General features: G+C 43.7%; 1 protein-coding gene across 14 annotated transcripts in view; it reads right to left on the bottom strand.

The window, feature by feature from the left end:
- The window catches only part of LOC126485138 (voltage-dependent L-type calcium channel subunit beta-1), a 749,688-nt gene that overhangs the window by 625,832 nt on the left and 106,057 nt on the right, over positions 1 to 17,799 (bottom strand). For 11 of the 14 annotated variants that reach the window (XR_007587915.1, XR_007587913.1, XR_007587916.1 and 8 more), the window contains exon 1: positions 13,015 to 13,141. The exons of 2 other annotated variants lie outside the window; for them this stretch is intronic. Coding sequence is in view for 5 of the 12 variants with exons in the window: in XM_050108789.1 (XP_049964746.1) it covers positions 13,015 to 13,107 (93 nt within the window). In the remaining 7 variants the exon portion in view is untranslated. Of the gene's footprint in view, positions 1 to 13,014; positions 13,142 to 17,799 lie in introns of those variants that run through there. One more of the 14 variants, XM_050108796.1, reaches the window with a different exon arrangement.

Here is a 17,799-nt window from a genome sequence, read left to right as displayed (position 1 = left end):
ACTCTCAGTTGCCCACACTTTCTGAGGTGCTCTGAACTATCGAGGGTCTACGTTATCTGTTTGTGCAGCTGACAAATTTCACATCACAAAGGGACCCTCACACGTTCAGTATTTACTCACATTAATACTGTCAACAATATAATGTCAAACGGTCAATATATTTTAGTGACCTTCACACCGTCAATAATAGTCATCATTGTCAGTTGGTGGTATGATTTCGTGAAGATGACGTGTCGATCCAGGAGATGTGCCGTAGCTATATCAGCACTGGCTGGCAAACACAAACAACTGAAAACATTGAAATAGACGAAATTGGTTCGTGAGTGATTAAAAAAAGGAATGACGTTTCACGTGTGAATCTGTTGCCGGAAATGCGAACTACTGACCCGAAAGATAATTTAATAGAAACTATACGACAAATTACCTGCGATGATAATGGGAAAGAATCGAAAACCGAGCTCGTTGTTTATCCAGCACTCCTGTGGATAAATGTGTGACGTTCCGGCACCTGAGCGCCTCTATGATCCGCTTTTTTCAGCTCCTTGAGGAAATTTGTTATCAATGAATTCATTTACTTTTTCATATCTATTTTCGCTTCCGGATATTTCAAACGATAAATGTCTGATAACTGCTGATGCCCATCAAGGTCTTTTTTTCCCTATCCAATTAACTTGGTGACATTCGTTTCCATAGATAAGAATTACTCCTGCAGCATTCAGTAATCTGCAACATTATGTGTGCGTTCATTTCTCTACATAACTTTCTATCTGGATTCAAGACTGATAGGTAAGGACGGGCAAATGTAAACAACAGTTCCGTGACACACGATAGCGCCCTGCGGCTGTTTCGCGAAACACGGCAAACAACTGAACGGCAAATATTGTCAAACCAGAGAATACTTTTGAGCCCATCAATATGCTCTGTCAATATTTCCGGTGCTGACAATACCTCAGTACTCAATCTCAGACGGTCAGTGTAATAGCGCACTGTCAATATATTGCAATAGCACTGAACGTGTGAGGGCCTCTTAACGATTACGTGAATATGATCTTCGTAACAAGGACTGACTACAAATATACAACGACTACATGCCACCAACGTCAATTGGAATGCTCGCATCTAAATGCCTGAACAACGGATACACCTACATCTACGTGATTACTCTGCTATTCACAATAAAGTGCCTGTCAGAGGGTTCAATGAACCACCTTCAAGCTGTCTCTCTACCGTTCCACTCTCGAACGGCACGCGGGAAAAACGAGCACTTAACTTCTTCCGTGCGAACCCTGATTTCTCTTATTTTATCGTGATGATCATTTCTTCATATGTAGGTGGGTGCTAACAGAATGTTTTCGCAATCGGAGGAGAAAAATGGTGACTGAAATTTCATGAGAAGATCCTGTCGCAACGAAAAACAGCTTTGTTTTAATGATTGCCACTCTAGTTCACGTATCATGTGTGTGACACTATCTCCCCTATTTCGCGAAAATACAAAACGAGCTGCCCTTCTTTGTACTTTTTCAGTGTCATCCGTCAGTCCCACCTGATGCGGATCCCACACCGCGCAGCAGTACTCCAGAATAGGGCGGACAAGAATAGTGTAAGCAGTCTCTTTGATAGACCTGTTGCACCTTCTAAGTGTTCTGCCAATGAATCGCAGTCTTTGGTTTGCTCCACCCACAATATTATCTATGTGATCGTTCCAATTAAGGTTATTTGGAATTGTAATCCCCAAGTATTTAGCTGAATTTACAGGCCTCAGATTTGTGTGACTTATCGCGTAATCGAAATTTAGCTGATTTCTTTTAGTACTCAGGTGAGTAACTTCGCACTTTTCTTTATTCAGGATCAAATGGTTCAAATGGCTCTGAGCACTATGGGACTTAACATCTATGGTCATCAATCCCCTAGAACTTAGAACTACTTAAGCCTAACTAACCTAAGGACATCACACAACACCCAGTCATCACAAGGCAGAGAAAATCCCTGACACCGCCGGGAATCGAACCCGGGAACCCGGGCGCGTATTCAGGATCAATCGCCACTTTTCGCACCATACAGATATCTTATCTAAATCATTTTGCAAGTCGTTTTGATCATCTGATGACTTTACAAGACGGTAAATGACAGCATCATCTGCAAACAATCTAAGACAGCTACAAAATTGTCTGCTATATCGTTAATAATAGATCAGGAACAATAGAGTGCCTATCTGGGAGTATGCGTGCGGAACGATTTGAAGTGGAATGATCATATAAAATTAATTGTTGGTAAGGCGGGTACCAGGTTGAGATTCATTGGGAGAGTGCTTAGAAAATGTAGTCCATCAACAAAGGAGGTGACTTACAAAACACTCGTTCGACCTATACTTGAGTATTGCTCATCAGTGTGGGATCCGTACCAGATCGGTCTTACGGAGGAGATAGAGAAGATCCAAAGAAGAGCGGCGCGTTTCGTCACAGGGTTATTTGGTAACCGTGATAGCGTTACGGAGATGTTTAATAAACTCAAGTGGCAGACTCTGCAAGAGAGGCGCTCTGCATCGCGGTGTAGCTTGCTCGCCAGGATTCGAGAGGGTGCGTTTCTGGATGAGGTATCGAATATATTGCTTCCCCCTACTTATACCTCCCGAGGAGATCACGAATGTAAAATTAGAGAGATTAGAGCGCGCACGGAGGCTTTCAGACAGTCGTTCTTCCCGCGAACCATACGCGACTGGAACAGGAAAGGGAGGTAATGACAGTGGCACGTAAAGTGCCCTCCGCCACACACCGTTGGGTGGCTTGCGGAGTATCAATGTAGATGTAGATAACACTTCCTTGGGTAACGCCGGATATTACTTCTGTTTTACTCGATGACTTTCCCTCTATTACTACTAACTGTGACCTTTGTGTCAGGAAATCACGAATCCAGTCGCACAACTGAGGCGATACTCCATAGGCACGGAGTTTGATTAGAAGACGCTTGTGAGGAACCGTGTCGAAAGCATTCTGGAAATCTAAAGATATGGAATCAATTTGGCATCCCCTGTCGATAGCACTTTTTACTTCATGAGTATAAAGAGCTAGTTGTGTTTCACAAGAACGATATTTTCTGAATCCGTGCTGACTATATGTCAATAAATCGTTTTCTTCGAGGTACTTCGTAATGTTCGAATACAGTATATGTTCTAAAAACCTGCTTCAAATCGACGTTAATAATATAGGCCTGTAATTCAGCGGATTACTCCTACTTCCCTTTTTGGGTACTGGTGTGACTTGAGCAAATTTCCAGTCTTTAGGTAGGTATCTTTCTGTGAGCGAGTGGTTGTATATAATTGCGAAATATGGAGCTATTTTATCAGCATACTCTGAGTGGAACCTGACTGGTATACAATCTGGACCGGAGGCCTTGCCTTTATTAAGTGATTTAAGCTGCTTCGTTACACCGATGATATCTACTTCTATGTTTGTCATCTTGGCATTTGTTCTTGATTGGAATTCAGGAATATTTGCTTCGTCTTCTTTGGTGAAGGAGTTTCGGAAAACAGTGTTAAATAACTGCTTTAGTGGCACTGTCATCAGTGACTTCACCGTTGTTATCGCGCAGTGAAGGTATTGATTGTGTCTTGCCACAGGTGTGCTTTATGTATGACCAGAATCTCTTTGGGTTTTCTGCCAGAATTTCGAGACCGAATTTCGTTGTAGAAATTATTAAAAGCATCTCGCATTGATTTACGCGCCATATTTCTAACTTCTGTAAAACTTTGCCAATCTTGAGGATTTTGCGTTCTTTTAAATTTGGCAATTTTTTTTCGTTGCTTCTGCAACAACGATCTGACCCGTTTTGTGTACCATGGGGGATCAATACCATCACTTATTTTATGTGGTGTATATATCTCTCAATTGCTGTGGACACTATCTCTTTGAAAACATTCCACAACTTTTCAACACTTACATGATCAGATCGTAAGGAGTGAAGAGTGTCTCTTAAAAAGACGTTAAGAGCATTTTTATCAGCTTTGTTTTTTTTTTTTAAAAAGATGTACTTTGTGTTTGTTTTTGATGGTTGTAGGCCTTACGGTATTAAGCCTAACAGCAACTGCCTTGTGGTCGTTAATCCCTGTTTTCGTCACCTTTCCCAAAACATGTAGTCTGTTGTTGTTGTGGTCTTCAGTCCTGAGACTGGTCTGATGCAGCTCTCCATGCTACTCTATCCTGTGCACGCTTCTTCATCTCCCAGTACCTACTGCAACCTACATCCTTCTGAATCTGCTTAGTCTATTCATCTCTTTGTCTTCCTCTACGATTTTTACCCTCCACGCTGCCCTCCAATGCTAAATTTGTGATCCCTTGATGCCTCACAACATGTCCTACCAACCGGTCCCCCCTCCTTTTCAAGTTATGCCACAAACTCCTCCCCAATTCTATTCAATACCTCCTAATTAGTTATGTGATCTACCAATCGAATCTTCAGCATTCTTCTGTAGCACCACATTTCGAAAGCTTCTATTCTCTTCTTGTCCAAACTATTTATAGTCCATGTTTCAGTTCCATACATGGCTACACTCCATACAAATACTTTCAGAAACGACTTCCTAACACTTAAATCAATACTCGATGTTAAATTTCTCTTCTTCAGAAACGCTTTCCTTGCCATTGCCAGTCTACATTTTATATCCTCTCTACTTCGACCATCATCAGTTATTCTGCTCCCCAAATAGCAAAACTCCTTTACTACTTTAAGTGTCTCATTTCCTAATCTAATTCCCTCAGCGTCAGCAGACTTAATTCGACTACATTCCATTATCCTCGTTTTGCTTTTGTTGATGTTCATCTTATACCCTCCTTTCAAGACACTGTCCATTCCGTTCAACTGCTCTTCCAAGTCCTTTGCTGTCTCTGACAGAATTACAATGTCATCGGCGAACCTCAAAGTTTTTATTTCTTCTCCATGGATTTTAATACCTACTCCGAGCTTTTCTTTTATTTCCTTTACTGCTTGCTCAATATACAAATTGAATAGCATCGGGGAGAAGCTACAACCCTGTCTCACTCCCTTCCCAACCGCTGCTTCCGTTTCATGCTCCTCGACTCTTATAACTGCCATCTGGTTTCTGTACAAATTGTAAATAGCCTTTCGCTCCCTATATTTTACCCTGCCACCTTCAGAATTTGAGAGAGAGTATTCCAGTCAACATTGTCAAAAGCTTTCTTTAAGTCTACAAATGCTAGAAACGTAGGTTTGCCTTTCCTTAATCTTTCTTCTAAGACAAGTCGTAGGGTCAGTATTGCCTCACGTGTTCCAACATTTCTACGGAATCCAAGCTGATCTTCCCCGAGGTCGGCTTCTACCAGTTTTTCCAGTCGTGTGTAAAGAATTCGCGTTAGTATTTTGCAGCTGTGACGTATTAAACTGATAGTTCGGTAATTTTCACATCTGGCAACACCTGCTTTCTTTGGGATTGGAATTATTATATTCTTCACATGTAGTCTAATAAAAAAATTAAAATGCGACTAGTTGTTAGTTAAACATGAAATATACCAATGTTTTTCGACCGGACGCTGGTACCAGAGGCGGCGTTCCGGTTTAACACGCAGCGGGACCCGACAGTCCGTTAGTCGGTTACAGTGGCGGCCCGTCGGTGGCGCGTGCCGCCGTGGCGACGGATCGCATCGCCATGGCGACGCGGTGACGTGGCACGGGGCACAGTGGCAGTAAACAGGGACGAGCCACAACACAGCCCTGCCGGCGCCAGACGCATACTGCGGAGGCACTGCGGCCAGCCACCCGAGCACGTGGCAAGGGGGAGGGGGAGGGGGGGGGGGTGAAAGATATGTTGCAAGGGGGAAAACTTGCTTGTCGCACACCGAGCAATGCAAGGCAACGGCGTGAATTTGATACGCAGAAAAACAACCTCTAATTTGGTGCTCCTCTGTGGAGGAAAAGGAACTATCAGAACACCCGTATCAGTTGTCTGCAACAGTGAGCTGCTTACTTGGCGGTTATAAATCCAGGCGGGTGTACCAGTATGATAAATTATGAAACAGACTTTAAAAACGCCGTAAAATTGTTCAAAACTATTCACTGTTTTTTGTGAATTTGTTTCTTGTCATGACGGGATTATTCCATCATCTGATGATGACCTAAGCTTCAATTGACAATACACGACTGGTATGTCAATGTCGTGTTGTATAGTTTTACACTACGGTGATCAGATGATGGGATAATCCGGAAACGCGTCGTGGCAAGAAACAAGTTCACAAAAAACCAGCAGTGTTACAGTATTTCTAAAGCCTGTTTCATAATTACTGTGATAATGGTTGCATTCATTTTGAATCCAGTTCAGATATCAGTTCGATAAAGCCGTATGACACGAAAGAAACTTTCTAAAATGCCTGTGTGTAGCAAGACTACACTTCTGCACTTAGAACAATACTGACTTGCACTTAGTCTGTAGGTAGGACCCATTATTATGTTTTATGTTTAAACAGGGAAAATATGCCAGGAAATTAAGAAAATTCGTTGAATACCCGCTGTAAAGGTGGTCTTCAAATTCTAGAATGTTACACGCTTTTCTTCAAGTGCACAGCTATTCATATTTTTCAAAATTTATTACCTACAATGAAAATACGGTCTTAAGCTGTCCCTGCATGGGCAGATAAAGTTGGTAATAATGTAAGGGAAAATGAATGATTATACAATTTGCTGAGTGACATTAGATGGCAAACTCCAGCACAAAAACTGTCAGAATGCAAGCAAAGATTCTACCAACGGGCGATAAAAGCGTAGAAAGTAGTTAACGTGTATCGGTAACGTTACATGCAGACACTTTCCATGTTACGTCTGCCCTAACGGTGTAAGAATGTAGTATTAAAACAGCATATAGTGCACCGTATCAACTCCCAGTATAACGTATTAATATCGTCTTAAGCTACAGTTAGTAACAGTAATATTCGAACCTTACGAGATTTTTTTATGCTTTGTATCATGACAAGTGTATTAAACAAAAATAAAAAATAACCAAGTATTATATGAAGGTAGATGTCCTGTAAATAATAGTATGAATGTTGTTACTCAACTTACAATTGTTAAATAAAATGATTCAATGGAAACACTTTTCGATTTTCACGTTACTTTAATATTCGGACAGTTGGCAGTATAGCACTTGTTTTATCGTTCTGGCCAATTTGTATGCTTAAGAGTTAGAAGGCAGCATTTATTTATAAGCGCGATCGACTATCAAGACAGTACAACGCCACGCAAAACTAATACTAGGTTTGATGTACGACAACTTGTGATTTTTCGTAATGCGAAATGTAAATCAAATGGACAAATTGCTGTCATGTTCAACATGAGTACAGTAGCAGGTATCAGATGATTCCGAAACGAGTACCGTAAAGACTGTACCTCAAAAGGGCCAACCAAAGAAGTTGCATGCACATGACAAGATGGATCTAATTCGAAAAATAAACAAACATCCTACACTCAGAGCACCAAAAGTAACAAGTGAGATTCTAAACGAGACTGTGAGGAAGGTAGACTGGAAGGAAGGTACATCCTCAAACGATTCGCAGAGCACTGAAAGATAGTTGTTACAATGGAGGAACGGTTACGGAAAAACCGTATTTGAATGAACAGAATCGAAAGTGAAGATTGGACTTTGCGGACGAGTTTGTTACAAAGGAAGCAGCATTGTGGAAGCACATCATTTCTACCAACGAAAGTAAATTTAACATTTTTCGCTCGGTGACGGAAGAATGGTGTGGCGGAAGAATGAAGGCTTTAAAGCGACAATTGTTAAGGCGACTGTAAAGCACGGAGGTGGCAGCTTTCTTGTCTCCGACTGTATATCCACATTGGGACCGGACGAATTAGTGTTCATCGACAATACTATGGAAAAATGTCTATCCGAGCATGCTAAACAATTTACGCAAAAGTGCTGAGAAAAATGGGGTTATGAGACACGTCTGAGTGTTACGAATACAATCACCAGATACATGAGGCTCGCATTGTTGATGATTATTTATTGGAATATCGCGCAGAAGTCTTATAACCACCACCACAATCACAAGGCCTATGGAGAATGTGTGGGAGAATTAGAGTGAGGTATCAGAAAAAGACCAATATCTTCTGAAGAAACTTCGAAGCATCGATTAAAAGAAGAAAGGGACAGTCTATGTACCGACTATTTTGATATATATATATTGTAGCAGTATGTCTCAGCGTTTGAAAGAAGAAATGCAACAGAATGACTGCCAGATAAGATATTGAAACATACTTTTCACAGAAAATTGCTTGAAATATTTAGTTCTGGAAAGTGTACGAATATTAAAGTAATGTGAAAATAGGACCGAGTTCTATTTAAATCGCATTATTAAAGAATTTTTGTAAGTTATGTTGGTAAAGTTTATGCTGCTGTTTCAAGACATGTAACTTAATATAATATTTGGTCAAGCTTTTCTGTTTGTTTTGTTAAGACTGAAGGTACGATGCTACAAAATAAAAATCTCCTAGTGTCCGCATATTAAGGTTACTCACTGTCCATCTCTCCTGCTTCATCAGCAGACCAGATAAACTGAAATCCGTGAGGTTTGTAAGTGAGCGTAGAATCGCTTGACTTTTTTAGAAGAGTACACAATGTACATACATGCGTTACACAAACCAAACGGAGTAGTTGTTAAATGCTAAGTGCTGTATACCGTGTAACTCATTGAAGGTAGATTGCGCTCCAGGGTTGCCGGGTAACTGACGTACAGGCGAGTGGGTCTCTGTGTCGCTGGTCACGTGGCAATGTTTACTGCTGCGGGTAAGCCGTCATAGCAGCTTCGCTACCATTGGATGTGGAGGCCAAGCACCGATTACGCAAACCAGGGACAGAACGTGAATGTCAATGAGGTGATAGCTGACGGGATAACGATAGAGGGGCAGCGCAGAAGCCAACCCCTTGTGAATAGTTTCTTGTGACCCGTCATCTAATCACAAGTTAATGCAATGTTAATTTAGAAATACACAGTACATAAACAAGTCCAAGATCCGTTTTTCATGCCGTATTGTAAGCATTTTAGAGACATAGTACACAGGTGTCTATAATTGGCTGCCAGTTTACATTGTGTTGTATTACGACAGAAGAAACGGACAATACGGAAAGACTGGAATGGTAGCGGATCAGATAAAGCCTAGTTCAGTAATAACGTAAGAGGCTGTTTAGGACGACTCATCGTGATGAGTTGTATAATATCGTTTACACACACAGTAATCAGTCGCTTACGATTTGGGTCATTTGTAGCGAGCTGTGCATTGCTTTCTGAACGGTAGATCTCCTAAACAACTGTCCGGAATTAATTTCAGATGCGATAATGACGAGTTACTTGTGTAACAATAGTAATGATAGGTTCTGGTAACAGCACTCAAAGGGTGAACCCATCCATTTGATTATGTGGTCGTGAGATATATGATACTTTTTTCTAAGTCTCTGCTAGTTTAAATGACGCCTGATGTCCGTTACAGAACAAGTCCAAACAATGCGAGTTAAAACTACTACATACAAATTAATAGGTAGTTAAGAATAAAGGGACAGTTACGATGGTGTGTAAACCGTGTGGGGATATGTTACACAACGACAAAGAAACACAGCAGATACTCAATGCAGACTAATTTACAGCGAAATCCATTGGAAGTAAATTACCGAGAAGCACACGCCATTTAGCAGTACAGGTCACGTGGTTGCGTTTACAGTTGCAGTAGTCGACTGTTGTTGGAAGAGGCACAAGCAGAGGAACGCTGAAAGATGCGTTTCAGTTATGCTGACTGAAGGTACCTCGGACTGTGTACAGCGACAAGGGACTCAGCTGCAGCATGCAGAGGCCAGCCAAGTCATAAAAGAGTGGACGGCTGCTCCAACCGCTTCGAGCTCCATCAGTTATGTAAGAATGTTTTAGTTAGGTTCTAGCTGGCTGGTGTCTGCAGCTTAAGATTTTAAAGCATTTTTGTAAACAAACTTATTTACTTTTATGCATCATAAAATATGTTGAACGTCTTAAATAGTAGATTCAAAATAAGAAAATCTTTACATTGGTTAAGTTATATACAATAAACTTATCTATCTATGTATGTGTGTCTGTTGTCCTGCAATTTAGTTCAGCCGTTTTCGAGGGGAATACAATGACCATAACTTTTTTCTTCAAATGTTTTTCTTATAGTGTATATTACATATACAAGCAATGCAAATTACGTAAGTCGCATTAATGGAAGCGTACGTGTTCTTTCGACAGCAATGTAATATCTTTGTACTACTTCTTCCAGTTGAGGTGAAAATACCGTGGACTGAGGGAGTGGGAGGGAGAGAAAGAAAGAAAGAAAGAAAGAAAGAAAGAAAGAAAGAAAGAAAGAGAGAGAGAGAGAGAGAGAAAGCTTGCAGTTAATGGTATGGAAGAGAGAAACCCCATAGTATAAAAATACGATTTCGGCCACAAACTAGGTTACCATCCAAATAAAGAAGTTTGCTGTTTTCGCCGGTACGAGGAAGGATATAAAGGACGACCGCACACAAACCCAGAACAATGGTGCACGCGAACATCGAATTCATGCACTTCTAGATCCTACTGCAGTTGAAAATGAAAATAAACTCCTGAAATACGTCAAACGTCAAGACATAAAATGGCGGTTGTGATTTTATTTGGACTCCACATGAACAGGGTTGTTTTCAATTGGATGATGCTTCCCCTACTTGCAAGAAGATTTTATCGTTTATTTACGTTTATTTATTCAATCATGTTTTCATTACGCCTCAAAGACGGACCACAACGTTCGGAGAAGAAGACTGTGATACTTTCTGTGTCAGCCATTGGAGCGCAGAGTTCTTGCGCAAGAATATAGTCGGCAGAAAGCGGAAAGTAAACTTTGAACAACAACTAAAGAATAGTTAGAACGTGACGAGGGGTTGTAATAAGGAAGTTAGACGTGTTATAGTAAAAAAGAGCTAAAGGGATGTGGTATGCTCATCACAGTCAGTAGAGTGTAGGTTGAAAATATTGCAATATATGCGGCATTCACGGCTACGCTGTCATCGTCAGATGGAAAGCAGTTTTTAAACGAGAGCTCTTAATGGCAGGCATTGGCGACTTCTAGCAGCTGCTAGTGCATTATGCTCTGTCTCATATGTACTGGAGGTACAGGAATAGTCCTGCCATCTGATGAGGATTTTCGAATATTAGCTAGTGTGTAGCCAAAAAGCATCAGAACAGACCTAGTAGTTCTCGCACAGTAAGTACTTCTTGTGTAGAAGTATTCTTTGCATCACACTCATTGGTGTCGTGGTTAATGTTACTAACATGAGACCCTCCCCTGACTCGTGGGCTCTCCTCCAGCGAGAGGAGTTGCCAACGTGCAGCGCTTGCAATGTCGCACACAGAGTGCGACACGTTTTAGTCAACTGTACTTTATCTGCTGACATAAGACAAGCCCTACGAGTGCCTACTGGCTTGTCCTCTGTCTTAGACGACGCTTGGACGAGTGTGTGAAGGATTTTAAAATTCTGTGCGGTTACGGGAATATTCCCGAAGATACTAGGGCATAGGTCTTTTACTGGAATAGAAGAGACAGACTCTTTACCGTTTTTATAGCAGTTGCTAGCCAGCCATAGGCATTGGAGAAAAAAATTTAACCAAGTTTCATTTCTCTACTTATGTTTTACATATTTTTGTCTTTTGATTAATACAGACTCTTTAAACATTGAGGTTGTTCGTCAGGAAGCCCGGGTCCTTTGCTTGTTTCTTAGTGTTCAACCGGCCTCACTTTTAAGGCTTTTTTCTTATTATAGGATCTTTGCTTGAAAATCATTTAGTCTTATGTCTAATAGTGTTATTTTAATGAAGGGGTAAGAAAGGTTCTATTATAGTACTTTTAAATGCACTTGTCTAATAGTGTTATTTTAATGAATGGGTAAGAAAGGTTCTATTATAGTACTTTTAAATGCACTTGTCTAATAGTGTTATTTTAATGAATGGGTAAGAAAGGTTCTATTATAGTACTTTTAAATGCACTTGTCTAATAGTGTTATTTTAATGAATGGGTAAGTAAGGTTCTATTATAGTACTTTTAAATGCACTTGTCCAAGTGCAATATTTGTAGGCGCTTGTAACCTAGACGTAGGTCACCCGAAACCATCACAGCAATGACAGTTTATTTTTAGCAGTGCACGATGTAATGTGATATCCTGGCCACCTAACACGCTGTTGCAAAGAAAGCTCCCAGCACTTCTTGGTAAGAACAGTCAGGAAAAAATAATAAAAATAGCTCTCGGTCTATTATGGTGCAGCCGTAGAAATGCGCAATGCATGAAAGAAAATCTGGTAACTGGTATAGAAATTGCGAAATTTTCATCGAGGCTAAATGCTGCAGTCGTGTCAACACAGGCAATAGTGGATGAAATAGCGGGTCAGAAAGCAGGTTTGCACCTAGGTGATTGACATTACATAAGTATTTTATGCAAATATTATTTGTGTCGCCTTGACCGTTGTTGTGGGTAGGCTGGTTTATTATCGTCAGTCCAAGCTGGAACGTAATTTGCTGACCACCTCACACTCCGTTGCCCGAAATAGCGCGTCCGTCATATTAAGAACAGAAGCGAGAATAACTAATGCCATCCTGGCGATGAATGTGCAACCGGAGAAACGCGTAGAGCGTAAATAAAAATCTCGCGAATTGTGCAGAATTAGTGGTCCCACTTAGAGTAACTGACATAATGAATCTAATAGATGGTTGGGATGTAGGTTGGAACGGGTAGCGGGAGAAAGGTGACTGAACGGCACGTGACAGATAGTAAAGTGGATCACGTGGCCGTGTTTACAGTCGTGGTCGGATGACGTGGTGGCTTGACGTTCATCGGGTGGAGATGCCTAGCACAGTGTACGCAGTCCAGGAGGGTAAAGGGTGTGTGTGTGTGCGTGCGAGAGAGAGAGAGAGAGAGGAGGCGTGAGAGCAGGCAGGCAGGCAGCTAGAGCGGAGGCGGAGGCGGCGGCGGGGGCGGAGTACCTGAGTGAAGAGCTTGTTGTACCCCTGGTTGCACTGGCCGTAGCCTATCATGTTACGACATGTCGGCGCCGTGGGGGGGCGGCGCTGCACCATGTGCCGGCGGCGGCGGCGGCAGCGGCGGCGGCGCCGGCGCCGGCGGCGTCAGGACGGGAGCCCGGGGGCGGCGCGCGCCACCGCCGGGCCCGGGGCCGGCGTCGTGGCGGCGGGCGGGCGGCGGCGCTCCGGGTGGCGTGGCGCAGCGCAGCGTCGCACGGCCGCGCCGCTCCCTCCTCTGCACTGGCCCGACTGCCGCCGCGACGCCGCCGCCGACGCCGCCGCCAGCTGACCGCGCAACGCCGCCGCGCCGCGCATGCCCGGCTATCGACCGCGAGCCCAGCCGCCGCTCACTGTGGTGTCTTTCCGCACCGGAGCCGGCGCCTCCCCAGAGCCGGGGGTGTGTCTCCCACACCCTCCCCCTCCCCCTCCCCAGTCACGACACCTCGCAGGTCACTAAACTCGCTACGGTCACTCCAGATAGTATTCGTCAGACCATAGCGCATACAATACAACAACCACAATTACAAAAAATCGACGGTAACTATTTCCTTACATCGGTTAATATCTTCAATTAGAAACAAAAGGATATTTGGGTTCATATCTAGCTTAATTAGTGAATAAATCCTCGTTCAAATGACACTACACGATTCCAGAGACGCTTTCGAGTCCCAGGCATCTATGATGTCCGTATGTACATTGAAGCGATAAATCAATATTCTACATCTACATCTACATCCATACTCCGCAAGCCACCTGACGGTGTGTGGCGGCTGGTACCTTGAGTACCTCTATCGGTTCTCCCTTCTATTCCAGTCTCGTATTGTTCGTGGAAAGAAGGATTGTCGGTATGCCTCTGTGTGGCCTCTAATCTCTCTGATTTTATCCTCATGGTCTCTTCGCGAGATATACGTAGGAGGGAGCAATATACTGCTTGACTCTTCGGTCAAGGTATGTTCTCGAAAAGGTAACAAAAGCCCGTACCGAGCTACTGAGCGTCTCTCCTGCAGAGTCTTCCACTGGAGTATATCTATCATCTCTGTAACGCTTTCGCGATTACTAAATGATCCTGTAACGAAGCGCGCTGCTCTCCGTTCGATCTTCTCTATCTCTTCTATCAATCCTACTTGGTACGGATCCCACACTGCAGAGCAGAATTCAAGCAGTGGGCAAACAAGCGTACTGTAACCTACTTCCTTTGTTTTCGGATTGCATTTCCTTAGGATTCTTCCAATGAATCTCAGTCTGGCATCTGCTTTACCGACGACTAGTTCTATATGTCCATTCCATTTTAAATCACTCCTAATACGTACTCCCAGATAATTAATGGAATTAACTGCTTCCAGTTTCTGACCTGCTATATTGTAGCTAAATGATAACGGGTCTTTCTTTCTATGTATTCGCAGCACATTACAGTTTCTACATTGAGATTCAATTGCCATTCCCTGCACCATGCGTCAATTCGCTGCAGATCCTCCTGCATTTCAGTACAATTTTCCATTGTTACAACCTCTCGATATACCACAGCATCATCCGCAAAAAGCCTCAGTGAACTTCCGATGTCATCCACAAGGTCATTTATGTATATTGTGAATAGCAACGGTCCTATGACACTCCCTTGCGGCACACCCGAAATCACTCTTACTTCTGAAGACTTCTCTCCATTGAGAATGACAAGCTGCGTTCTGTTATCTAGGAATTCAATGCAATCACGCAATTGGTCTGATAGTCCATATGCTCTTACTTTGTTCATTAAACCACTGTGGGGAACTGCATCGAACGCCTTGCGGAAGTCAAGAAACACGGCATCTACCTGTGAACCCGTGTCTATGGCCCTCTGAGTCTCGTGGACGAATAGCGCGACCTGGGTTTCACACGATCGTCTTTTTCGAAACCCATGCTGATTCCTGCAGAGGCTGGGACTGGAACCCAGGTTTCCAGCTGACTAGGCAGATGCGTTCACAACTACGCCATCCTGGCACAGCAGCTTTGCACAGTATACTCCCTCCTCAACAGAAAGTCCCATTCACACCTCACCTCACTTCCTACACCCCCTTAAACTCATACAGCGTTGCAGAAACTTCCTGGCAGATTAAAACTGTGTCCCGACCGAGACTCGAACTCGGGACCTTTGCCTTTCGCGGGAAAGTGCTCTACCAACTGAGCTACCCAAGCACGACTCACGACCCGTCCTCACAGCTTCAATTCTGCCAGTACCTCTTCTCCGACCTTCCAAACTTCACAGAAGCTCTCACTCTGGAAACATTCCCCAGGCTGTGGCTAAGCCATGTCTCAGCAGTATCCTTTCTTCCAGAAGTGCTAGTTCTGCAAGGTTCGCAGAAGAGCTTCTGTGAAGTCCGGAAGGTAGGAGACGAGGTACTGGCAGAACTGAAGCTGTGAGGACGTGTCGTGAGTCGTGCTTGGGTAGCTCAGTTGGTAGAGCACTTGCCCGCGAAAGGCAAAGGTCCCGAGTTCGAGTCTCGGGCCGGGACACAGTTTTAATCTTCCAGGAAGTTCCATATCGGCGCACATTCCGCTGAAGACTGAAAATCTCATTCCAGCACTGCAGAACCTTTCCAGCTGTATTGGAATATCACCTCAGCATCGAACGATCGGTGGACCCTGCCTGAAACCGGGTATAGGTGCTTTAATGAAATGAAACTGTATGATTCCAGAGGCCTTTCCAAGCCTCAAACACATATGATGTATATATGTAAACTGAAGCGATGAATGAAATTTGCACCAAGACTGGGATTCACTCGGGTCATCTGCTCACTAAACAAAGTGCACTAACCACTACCCCATCCTGGCACACTGGCTTTACACAACTGCACACATGACCGCAATGTACACCCCCACCACCTCAGTCCAAATTCCCATTCACGTCTCAACCCACTTGGTATTCCCCCCTAAACACAAACCGTGGTCTGACGTGCAAATGGGAATTTGGGTTGAAGAAGAGGTATGCTAGGATAGTCCGTACAGTTGTGCAAAGCCACTGTGCCATGACGGCGTAGAGATCAGTGCAAGTGCATCTGTCTCGTGAGCAGCTGGCTCAGGTTCGAATCCCAGCATAGGTTCAAAAAAACCACGATATTTTAAATCATGTCCCAACTGATCTCCAACAACTTTTCACCTAGTAAACAAGATCCCAGGTACGGTATCTCACCGACACACTCCTCTCTCCCTTTCCTTATCCGGCTGTGTAAATTTAAGGTGAAGGAGCGAGAAAGGAGAGGAAAGGGGAAGGAATTATCGATGTCAGCTGCGCTGAGAATTTACGCACAATCAGCAGTGATGAGTAAAAATGTGTGCCGCACCAGGTCTCGAACCTGGAATTACCTGCTTACTAGGCAGCTGCGTTAAGCACTGCTCCATCCGGACACAGTATTTATCTCAATTCCACAGACTATTCCGGCACGCATCCCAGCCGCGCCACACTTCCATCGACTGCCACCTATCCGCCGACACATCCACGTCCTCCAGGCTTGCTACTTTGAGATTACCACAGGATCACGGACATAATTGTGCATCCCCACTCAAGGTGGTGGATTCATGGCCCATCGAGATGAATCATTGTCCGAAAGAACAGACGTCACCCATTCATATAGTTATTTCGCCGCGACGGGCCATGAATCCACCACCTCCAGTGCAGGTGCAAAATTGCATTCGGCCTCTTGCAGGAATCTTAAAATGGCGAGCATATACGGCGTGGAGAGGAGCTGCCCACAGGTAGCGCTCGATGGAGGTGTGTCGAGATAGTCCGCACAATGTCGATAAACACCCTGTCCGAAAAGTACTGTGGTTAACGCAACTAACTGGTAAGCATAAGATCCCGTATTCGAGTCCTGGTTTGGCACGTATTTTTACTCACCGCCGCTGATTCCACATAAAATTCCGATGCAGCTGACATCACTAATTCCTTTCCTTTCTCCCTCCTCCGCCTTCAATTTACGTGATACGTACCGCAGCAGTGGATTCCGTATGGTGTCCGTCCGAAAGGAAAGACACCACGCATTTATACCATATTATGCAGCTGTGTTTCATCCACTACAGTGGGTAGTTGCCTCTCCATTTTCATAGCCCGTTGAGTGGCATTTGAATAATGTGGATCGAAAACATCGCGAAACTACAAAAAAGCACTCAAGCATTCCGTTTGCAGGGCACAAGGGACCCATCGCGACCATCCGACCACCGTGTCATCCTGAGATGAGAATGCGGATAGGAGGGGCGTGGGGTCAGCACACCGCTCTCCCGGTCGTTATGATGGTTTTCTTTGATCGGAGCCACTACTGTTCGGTCGAGTAGCTCCTCAATTGGTGTCACGAGGCTATGTGCGCCCCGAAAAATGGCAATAGCACATGGCAGCCTGGATGGTCACCCACCCAAGAGCCGGACACCCCCGACAGCGCTTAACTTCGGTGATCTGACGGGAACCGGTGTATCCACTGCGGAAAGGCCGTTGCAAAAACTACAAAAGACGAAAGAAAAATCAAAGACGAAAGAAAAATCTGCGTAAGGTTGTTTCGAAAAAGGAAACCTTTTCAAGAAATTGGAGAAAGCATTGGTATACCTACCAGTACATTAAACGCTATTGTCTACACGCTTAATCAGAGCCAAATGTACGAAAACCAATCACGAGGCAGTCGCCTGCTGTTCTATCCGACATGAAAAAACAACAGCTCGTTAGAAAAGTCAAGAAAACTTAAAAAACGAATCGCTCCAAAACTTGCTACTGAAGTTCGAATGCAT

Source organism: Schistocerca serialis, chromosome 6 (genome assembly GCF_023864345.2).
Source record: "Schistocerca serialis cubense isolate TAMUIC-IGC-003099 chromosome 6, iqSchSeri2.2, whole genome shotgun sequence".
In the NCBI taxonomy this organism is placed as follows: Eukaryota; Metazoa; Arthropoda; class Insecta; order Orthoptera; family Acrididae; genus Schistocerca; species Schistocerca serialis.
The sequence above is the reverse complement of the archived record's forward strand: the minus strand, read 5'-3'. Positions and strand labels throughout refer to the sequence as shown.